This window comes from Furipterus horrens, unplaced genomic scaffold, assembly GCF_987537825.1.
Source record: "Furipterus horrens unplaced genomic scaffold, mFurHor1.1.pri manual_scaffold_10, whole genome shotgun sequence".
Classification (NCBI taxonomy): Eukaryota; Metazoa; Chordata; class Mammalia; order Chiroptera; family Furipteridae; genus Furipterus; species Furipterus horrens.
The window spans coordinates 73,109,537-73,118,966 of record NW_028327180.1 but is presented as its reverse complement, the minus strand read 5'-3'; the positions used below and the strand labels follow the sequence as shown (position 1 = coordinate 73,118,966).

The window sequence follows — 9,430 nt, the reverse complement described above, 5'->3', positions numbered from 1 at the left end:
ACCTTTGGGGGATACCTTAAATAGTCTCTTCTTTCTCTTGGTCATAACAACCAACGTTTTCAAAGGCATTTCAAAGATCTAAATTGAGTTTTTCACATACAGTACTACTCATAAAATTTGCCTTTACATGAAAAGTAATTCAGCAAGCTGTGTTTGAGGATGCCTGGTTGTGCTGCAGACAGAGTGAGTAAAGGACTCTGGGTGGCAGGGATGCCATTAAGCTGGAATTCAAATGTCCACTGAAAGAAGGAAGCATTTAGGTTTGAGTTGGAAAGACCTTTGTTTCAGAGAAGAAACTAAACCCACCAAAGATGTTTATGATTGTTGGCTTACTTCATCAATTTGTTATTGATATCCTCGAGACAGTCCATTCACAGTAACATTTACCAAGTGAACCATGGAAGCTGGTCACAGTGATCTTACTTTTATCCTTCTAGATACATAGAGGTGTTTTTCAACTACAAAATTATTTCATCTGTTCAAAGTTTAGATTTTATTTAGCTTTATTTATTTTACCTAGAGTTGAAATATTTGAAAAAATACCCTCACTTTTAACCTCCCATCATTTTGGCTCTTACCTGAAGTGGATTTTGCTTGAACTCAATTGATTTCACCTCTCAATAAATATCAAATCAATCTGAAATAATTCTATTTGGTGTTCTTGTGTTCTTATATTTCCACTGACATATTTCAGAGAGGAGCCCTTTAGTAAATACCCCGAAACCCCCAGGTAATCCTTTATGCAAGTGTTTCCCACACTCCAGTTTCAGAAACACTGACTCGACCTAAAAGTCTTTATAATACTCATATTTTGAAAATGATATTAACCTGAAAGCATCTCGTGAAGTTATTGATTTGAATGCGTGGTGGCACTGCAGGCTAAAAGAGTACATCCAAGCTCTGCAGATTCAGTGGACGCCATTTCACTGAGAAACCCAAGGGGAAAAAAAATACAGAACACATTTAAGCTAAAGCCAAAACAAATGTGTTCAGGAAGGCAGTCATCGCCAGGCAAGTTAAAAAAAAAAAAGAATTAGAAACTCTTTAGCAAAGATATTTTGGTTGGTCGATGGTGGGCGTGGTGATTGGGAGTTAAAAGGATTTTTCTTCTGGAATTAGACATAACAATAAAGATGGCACCAACAAAAGCACATCGCAAGAAAAGGCAAGTGACCATCTTCATTATATTGATGCTTTTGTGGGAGACGGGTTCAGAATCAATTCAGTATTCTGTATTGGAGGAGACAGAAATTGGCACATTTGTGGCTAACTTGACAAAGGATCTGGGACTCAGGATGGGAGAGCTGGCCGCGCGGGGAGCCCGGGTTGTTTTCAAGGGAAACAGAAAGTGTTTGCATCTTGATCCACAGACATGTGATTTGCTATTAAATGAAAAACTGGATCGGGAGGAGCTGTGCGGCTCCACTGAGCCATGTCTGCTACCATTCCAGGTGTTACTGGAAAATCCCTTGCAGTTTTTCCAGGCTGCCTTGCGAGTCAGAGATATAAATGACCACGCCCCGGAGTTCCCAGCTAGAGAAATGCTACTAAAAATATCAGAAATTACTACACCAGGAAAGATATTTCCTTTGAAAATGGCACAGGATTTAGACGTGGGTAGCAACAGCCTTCAGAGCTACACAATCACCTCCAATTCTCACTTCCACGTTCTCACCCGCAATCGCAGCGACGGCAGGAAGTTCCCAGAGCTGGTACTGGACAAAGCGTTGGACCGCGAGGAACAGGCAGAGCTCAGGCTTATCCTCACTGCATTGGACGGTGGGTCTCCACCCCTGTCAGGGACCACAGAGAATGCCCCTGAGTTTGCTCAGGAGCTCTATGAGGCACAAGTCCCTGAAAACAATTCCCTTGGCTCTCTGGTTATCACCGTCTCAGCGAGAGATTTAGATGCAGGATCCTTTGGAGAGGTATCGTATGCTCTCTTTCAAGCCGATGATGTTAATCAACCCTTTGAAATAAACGCAATCACAGGCGAAATTCGACTGAGAAAGACGTTAGATTTTGAGAAATTTAAATCTTATCACCTGGATGTTGAGGCCACAGATGGTGGAGGACTATCAGGAAAATGCTCTATTGTCATCGAGGTTGTGGACGTGAATGACAATGCCCCTGAATTGACCATGTCGTCTCTCATCAGCCCTATTCCTGAAAACCTGTCAGAGAGAATAGTGGCAATTTTCAGTGTATCAGATGCAGATTCTGGACATAACCAACAGGTTATCTGTTCTGTAGATGAAAATCTCCCCTTTCTTCTAAGACCGTCGGCGGAGAATTTCTACACCTTGGTAACGGAAGGAGCGTTGGACAGAGAGCGCAAGGCAGAGTACAACATCACCATCTCTGTCACTGACATGGGGACTCCCAGACTGAAAACCCAGCACAACATAACCGTGCTGGTCTCCAACGTCAATGACAACGCCCCGACCTTCACCCAAACTTCCTACACCCTCTTCATCCGTGAGAACAACAGCCCCGCACTGCACTTCGGCAGCGTCAGCGCCACTGACAGGGACTCAGGCGCCAACGCCCAGGTCACCTACTCGCTGCTGCCGCCCCAGAACCCCAACCTGCCCTTGGCCTCGCTGGTGTCCATCAATGCCGACAACGGACAACTGTTCGCCCTGAGGGCGCTGGATTACGAAGTCCTGCAGGCGTTCGAATTCCACGGTCCCCCGCGCTGAGCAGCCAGGCGCTGGTGCGCGTGCAGGTGCTGGACGCCAACGACAACTCGCCCTTCGTGCTGTACCCGCTGCAGAACGGCTCTGCGCCCTGCACCGAGCTGGTGCCCAGGGCGGCCGAGCCGGGCTACCTGGTGAGCAAGGTGGTGGCGGTGGACGGCGACTCGGGCCAGAATGCCTGGCTGTCGTTCCAGCTGCTCAAGGCCACGGAGCCCGGGCTGTTCGGCGTGTGGGCGCACAACGGCGAGATGCGCACGGCGCGGCTGCTGAGCGAGCGCGACGCGGCCAAGCACAGGCTGGTGGTGCTGGTCAAGGACAATGGCGAGCCGCCGCTGTCGGCCAGCGTGACACTGCACGTGCTGCTGGTGGATGGCTTCTCGCAGCCCTACCTGCCGCAGCCGGAAGCGGGGGCCGACCGGGCCCAGGCCGACCCGCTCACCGTCTACCTGGTCATCGCGTTGGCGTCGGTGTCGTCGCTCTTCCTTTTCTCGGTGCTGGCGTTCATCGCGGTGCGGCTGTGCAGGCGGAGCAGGGCTGGTTTGGTGGGTGGCTGCTCTGTTCCTGAGGGTCACTTTCGTGGCCACCTGGTAGACATTAGCGGCACTGGTACGTTGTCCCAAAGCTACCTGTATGAGTTGTGTTTGAAGGGAGGTTCAGAGACCAGTGAGTTCAAGTTCCTGAATCCAATTCTTCCCAACTTCCCTCCTCAAGGAACTTGGGAGGGAAATGAAGGAAAACCCCACCTTTCGGAATAGCTTCCTATTCAGTTAAGTATTAGATTATTCTACTGAACCCTACTTACTAAGTTTGGAAATCTCTTTTAACTTAGTTACATGTTATTGATGGTTCTTTTCTTGATTAATTCTTAGGGTGAAATTAAAAGAAATTCAGATATTGCATATACACAGTATTTTCTCTATATTATGCTTAATAGTTTCTAAATTATTCATTCAATTATATTTGACAATCTGAATAGAAATCAATTTTAATTTGCATAATTTAAAATTTTTGAAATTTAATAATCTATCTTTTTACAAAAATCATATTAAAAAATTCTTAAGTATGATTGCATTTTTAACTGTTGGTGAAAACTGTTCTTACTATTGCTATCTAGGAAAGAGTTTTAAATGTGAGTGTTTGATATTATTTAATCTGCCAGTGTAAGTCTCATTTGGGGGTAACTCCTACAATGTGATAAAATAAAGATAAATACCAATGGTGGCTAAGTGCTAAGATAGCCATTCATATTTATGTGTATTTTAGTAACCATATTTTCTGTGAATAGAGACCTTACAAAACTGTCAACTCATTAAATTACAGTTTGTGAGCTTCATGTAAGAATATGATGGTCTTTTTAAAACACTGGCCCAACTTTAAATGCTTAAAAACATTTGCTGAATGTTATTACTATTTGTATATTAATCAAAAAATTTTTTCAAAGGATGCGGAAATGTTAATATTCTCTCTACACTCTGGTGCCCTTGTAAATAAGTGAAATTATTAAATATCAATCTTTTACTTTTTCTCTAAATAGAAAACACATTCCACTAACCCAAAACTCTATTACAGAACATAAAATGCTTGAGAGTACATTTTATCTCCTTGTCTTTGTTCAACAATTTGAAAGTTCAAAAGTATTGTTTAGTAAAATTCAAATTATAATTTGCAAACTCCTATTCCTAGTTTCTTAGCTTTTATTAATATAAATGTGATGCCTGCCAAGACCTAAGTAAGTTACTAGTGTCAGTTTATTGGATAAATAATGTCATATTTTCACTTCTAGTGCTGTGTATGCATCATTTATCTTTATTAATCATAGAATAAGTTACTTCTACAATTTAACCTGTATTTGGTCTTGTGTTGGTTATACTTGTAGTATTTTATGAACAATCCCTCTTTTTAGTTTCCCACCAAAGTTAGGCAATACATACTAAAGTGAAAAGTGAGTGAATATTTTATTTTTATCCTTAAAATGGAAGTGGACTTAACTAAATGACATTTGGCTGTATTTTTTATCCAAATAAGTGAACTGCTATAGCTCTTTTGTCATTGATGAATACTGGTTGATTTGATGCCTGTAGGGAACACTTACTGTTTTGTATTCTCATATATTTACCCTCTCCTTGGAATAGCATTCTTCCTTGGGGATACTGCTTCTTCTGACATTCTCACCCCAACTCACATGGCTTTAGTTGATCCAGTGGTGTTTTTCAATAACCCTATCTCTATTGTACCAGAGGATGTACACTTGGACAGGCTCTTATCCAAAGCTGACAGGTCAAAACCCTTCTTCCCTAGAAAGTATATACTTGACTTAATTGAGTTTATTGCTTTCTTCGTGTTTTTGAAACACATTGCCTGAATTCTGAGCTTATATTGACTTCTAATAAAACAAATGGCCTTTACTCTCAACTTTACTGGGCTATGCACACAGTGAATTTGCAAAGAAAAGAAATTCTCAAAATGCTATGTAGCCCAGAGACTGCCAAAACATCACTTTTTTTTTTTTCAGGAGTTACAGGCACATTTTACTTTGCTTGGGAATAAGAACTAAATTTTAAAATTCATCTTTGTGTTTAAATTTTATCTCCAGAAGCTACAAAATTTTCTGCACAGAGAAATACTTATTGAATGACTCCATGAATTTATCCCCAGCTGAGTTTTGTATACTGAACCTGTACCTTTATTAAGAAGATGAATATAGGTTAATAGGTATTACTGTGCTCTCACAACTTATTGTTAGCTACTTGAACAAGACTGCATAATAGATGAGGGGGGAAAGGAACTTGTAGCACTCTGTGACCCAAAAAGGCATTCAATGTGTTTTAGCTATTAAATTGTGCTTTGAAATGAAAACTGCCTGGAGTAGTAAAACAGAACGCTGGGTGGCGCTGCAGGATAAACGAGTAAAAGCTGTCTCTGTGATTCCAAGTCTACGTAAAGCTGAGCCGTCTCTGGCAGCTAGCAAAGGAAACATTTCACACCACTGGGGATAGGTTTCAAAGAAGCAGCTATCTTCCTCCCCATGTCAGTCGATGTTAAGAACTAACTCAAGATTATTGAACCAAGATAGCAGAGTTGGATGCAAAGCAATTATTTCGTGATTTAATACTGGATCTTTTGGGCCCAGAAGAAGGATGGAAATGCCGCTACCCAAAGCGCCACGGAGAAGGCAAGTGACCGCCATTATTATTCTTTTACTATTGTGGAAGGCGGGCGGGGCGACCATTAAATATTCTGTTTTAGAAGAGAGGGACAGTGGCTCTTTTGTGGCGAACCTAGCGAAAGATCTGGGGCTGGGCTTAGGGGAGCTGGCCGCGCGTGGCGCCCGGATTATTTCTAAAGGGAACAAACAGCATTTGCAGCTCGAGCAGAAGAGTGGGAATTTGCTCCTAAAGGAAAAATTGGACCGGGAAGAGTTGTGTGGTGACACAGATCCATGTATACTGCATTTCCAGGTATTACTGAAAAACCCACTGCAGTTTATTCAAGGTGAACTACAGCTCCGAGATGTAAATGACCATGCCCCAGAATTCTTGGAACAGGAAATCCTCCTAAAAATCCCGGAAAGCAGCCATCCAGGGACTGCATTTCCTTTGAAAATAGCTCAGGATTTAGACGTGGGCAGTAACACAGTTCAAAACTACACAATTAGCACCAACGCCCATTTCCACCTTATCATTCGCAATCATAGCGATGGCAGAAAATACTCCGAGCTGGTGCTGGACAAAGCGCTGGACCGTGAGGAGCAACCAGAGCTCAGGTTAACCCTCACAGCACTGGATGATGGGTCACCACCCAGGACTGGGACGTCCCAGGTTCTCATTGTAGTCCTGGACATAAATGACAATGCGCCTGAATTTGACCAGCTGCTCTATGAGGTGCAGGTCTCAGAGAACAGCCCTATAGGCTCCCTCATCACCACTGTCTCCGCTAGAGATTTAGATGCTGGGACCCATGGAGAGCTCTCCTACTCATTTTTCCAATACTCAACTCAAGGCATTCAGATGTTTGAAATAAATGCTGTCACGGGAGAAATTCGATTAAAAAGAATGTTGGATTTTGAGGAAATTCAATCTTATCGTATGGAAATTGAGGCCTCAGATGGAGGGGGGCTTTCAGGAAAATGCACTGTAGTCATAGAAGTGATGGATGTAAATGACAATGCCCCAGAACTGACCATGTCTTTACTCATCAGTGATATCCCAGAAAATACCCCTGATACTGTGGTAGCTGTTTTCGAAATTTCAGATCCAGACTCAGGAGACAATGGCAAAATGACGTGTTTCATCCAACACCATCTCCCCTTCCTTCTGAAACTTACTTTAGAAAATTTTTACACCTTGGTAACAGAAGGTGTGCTGGACAGAGAGCGCCAGGCAGAGTACAACATCACCATCTCCGTCACTGACATGGGGACTCCCAGACTGAAAACCCAGCACAACATAACCGTGCTGGTCTCCGACGTCAACGACAACGCCCCGGCCTTCACCCAAACCTCCTACACCCTCTTCATCCACGAGAACAACAGCCCCGCCCTGCACATCGGCAGCGTCAGCGCCACAGACAGGGACGCGAGCACCAACGCCCAGGTCACCTACTCGCTGCTGCCGCCCCAGGACCCCAACCTGCCCCTGGCCTCGCTGGTGTCCATCAACGCCGAAAACGGACACCTGTTCGCTCTGAGGGCGCTGGATTACGAAGCCCTGCAGGCGTTCGAGTTCCGCGTGGGCGCCACAGACCGCGGGTCCCCCGCGCTGAGCAGCCAGGCGCTGGTGCGCGTGCAGGTGCTGGACGCCAACGACAACTCGCCCTTCGTGCTGTACCCGCTGCAGAACGGCTCTGCGCCCTGCACCGAGCTGGTGCCCAGGGCGGCCGAGCCGGGCTACCTGGTGAGCAAGGTGGTGGCGGTGGACGGCGACTCGGGCCAGAACGCCTGGCTGTCGTTCCAGCTGCTCAAGGCCACGGAGCCCGGGCTGTTCGGCGTGTGGGCGCACAACGGCGAGGTGCGCACGGCGCGGCTGCTGAGCGAGCGCGACGCGGCCAAGCACAGGCTGGTGGTGCTGGTCAAGGACAATGGCGAGCCGCCGCTGTCGGCCAGCGTGACGCTGCACGTGCTGCTGGTGGACGGCTTCTCGCAGCCCTACCTGCCGCAGCCGGAAGCGGCGGCCGACCGCGCCCAGGCCGACCCGCTCACCGTCTACCTGGTCATCGCGTTGGCGTCGGTGTCGTCGCTCTTCCTCTTCGCGGTGCTGGCGCTCATCGCGGTGCGGCTGTGCAGGCGGAGCAGGACCACCTCACTGGGTGGCTGCTCAGTTCCTGAGGGCCACTTTCAGGGTCACCTAGTGGACGTCACCGGTACTGGTACCTTGTCCCAGAGCTATCTGTATGAGATATGTTTAACTGGAGGCTCCGGGTCAAATGAGTTCAAATTCTTGAATCCAGTTATCCCCAAACTCCCGCCTCCCCAAGGCACTAGTGAAGAAGTAGAGGAAAACGCCACCTTCCGGGATAACTTTGTATTCAATTAGAAATCTCGTCATGATGTAGTGTGTTTTGTAATATCTCTAATTTTCCTTACATACAGAGTTTTGGGAGCCTCATGGACAAAAATCTCTCCTTCAAGTATATTCTGTATTTCCCTTTTGAATTTCAGCGGCATGGGCGCCATGTCTCAGAGCTACCAGTATGAGGTGTGTCTGAAGGGAGGCTTAGGGACCAGGGAGTTCAAGTTCCTCAAACCAACTGTCCAGACTATGGGCGAAGGGGCTGGTAGGGTCATGAGGAAGACTCCAGAAATAATTTTGAGTTCAATTAGAAATCTCATCTTAACAAGACATGATAATATTCACTAATGTATTACTTCCCAACCCATTTTCATTCACAGAAAGAGCTTACATGTTCACAATTCATAATTATTACCATATTTATAGTTACGGCAACTTGTTGAAGTATTTCATATTCAGAATCTCTAGGTGTTTTTCTTGTTGTTTTGTTGGGTTTTTCCCTCATATTTTGCATGTTCATACAATAGCAGAGCAATAGTGTTTCTTGGACCTTGGGGGTAAGATTTTTGGAAGTTTTCAGATTCCTGATATTTAAGCTTGTTCAGTGATATCTTGTTATGATTAAGAAAATTGTGTTTTATGATTATCATCAGCATGAGTCAATTGTAAGTGATGAGTTTCAGTTTTAAAAGTAATTTTCATTTATGAAATTTTGTGACCTTGTAAATTACTGCATTCTTGTAGTTGTTTTAAAAAGACTGTTGTATTTCCTCAAGTGAACTAATATTTTAGCTGGATGTTTTCTAAGTTGAGTATTTTTAAAAATTTGATAGCATTTAATTAGACCACCTGCTATAATTTTAAAGGATTTAATTCCTGTTAATAGAAAAAAGTGGAAAAATATTGGTAGACTTATGACTTTTTTCACAATAAATGCTTTTGAATATGTAAATAATTATTCTTATTCTATTAATATATAGTCATATGGTTCAAGCATATTCAATAAGAAAAAAGAAAGCAAATTAACATCATTATTCCAGCACTCAGAAATGTATTAATATTAAGTCAACATCATTTAAAAATATTTCTATGACTTTATATAAGAATAAATTAATAGATGGAAACTATGATATAAAATGGACCTATAGTAAATGGCTAGCTTCATAATTAAAACTGCCAGATTTTACTTGAATATCATGACAAAATAATATGAAAGTATAAAAC

General features: G+C 43.9%; 2 protein-coding genes across 2 annotated transcripts; both read left to right on the top strand.

Moving 5' to 3' along the window:
* Positions 1 to 1,027: 1,027 nt before the first annotated feature.
* On the top strand, positions 1,028 to 3,600 carry LOC150000645 (protocadherin beta-6-like). Its single transcript, XM_090289371.1, is given in 3 exon segments — positions 1,028 to 2,685; positions 2,688 to 3,400; positions 3,402 to 3,600. Coding segments are annotated over 3 exon segments (2,334 nt in total). The 5' UTR covers positions 1,028 to 1,133; the 3' UTR covers positions 3,471 to 3,600.
* Positions 3,601 to 5,681: 2,081 nt separating this feature from the next.
* On the top strand, positions 5,682 to 9,046 carry LOC150000644 (protocadherin beta-17-like). Its single transcript, XM_090289370.1, has one exon. The coding sequence runs from the start codon at positions 5,837 to 5,839 to the stop codon at positions 8,228 to 8,230; it is 2,394 nt and encodes a 797-aa protein (XP_090145496.1). The 5' UTR covers positions 5,682 to 5,836; the 3' UTR covers positions 8,231 to 9,046.
* The last annotated feature ends 384 nt before the right edge of the window (positions 9,047 to 9,430 follow it).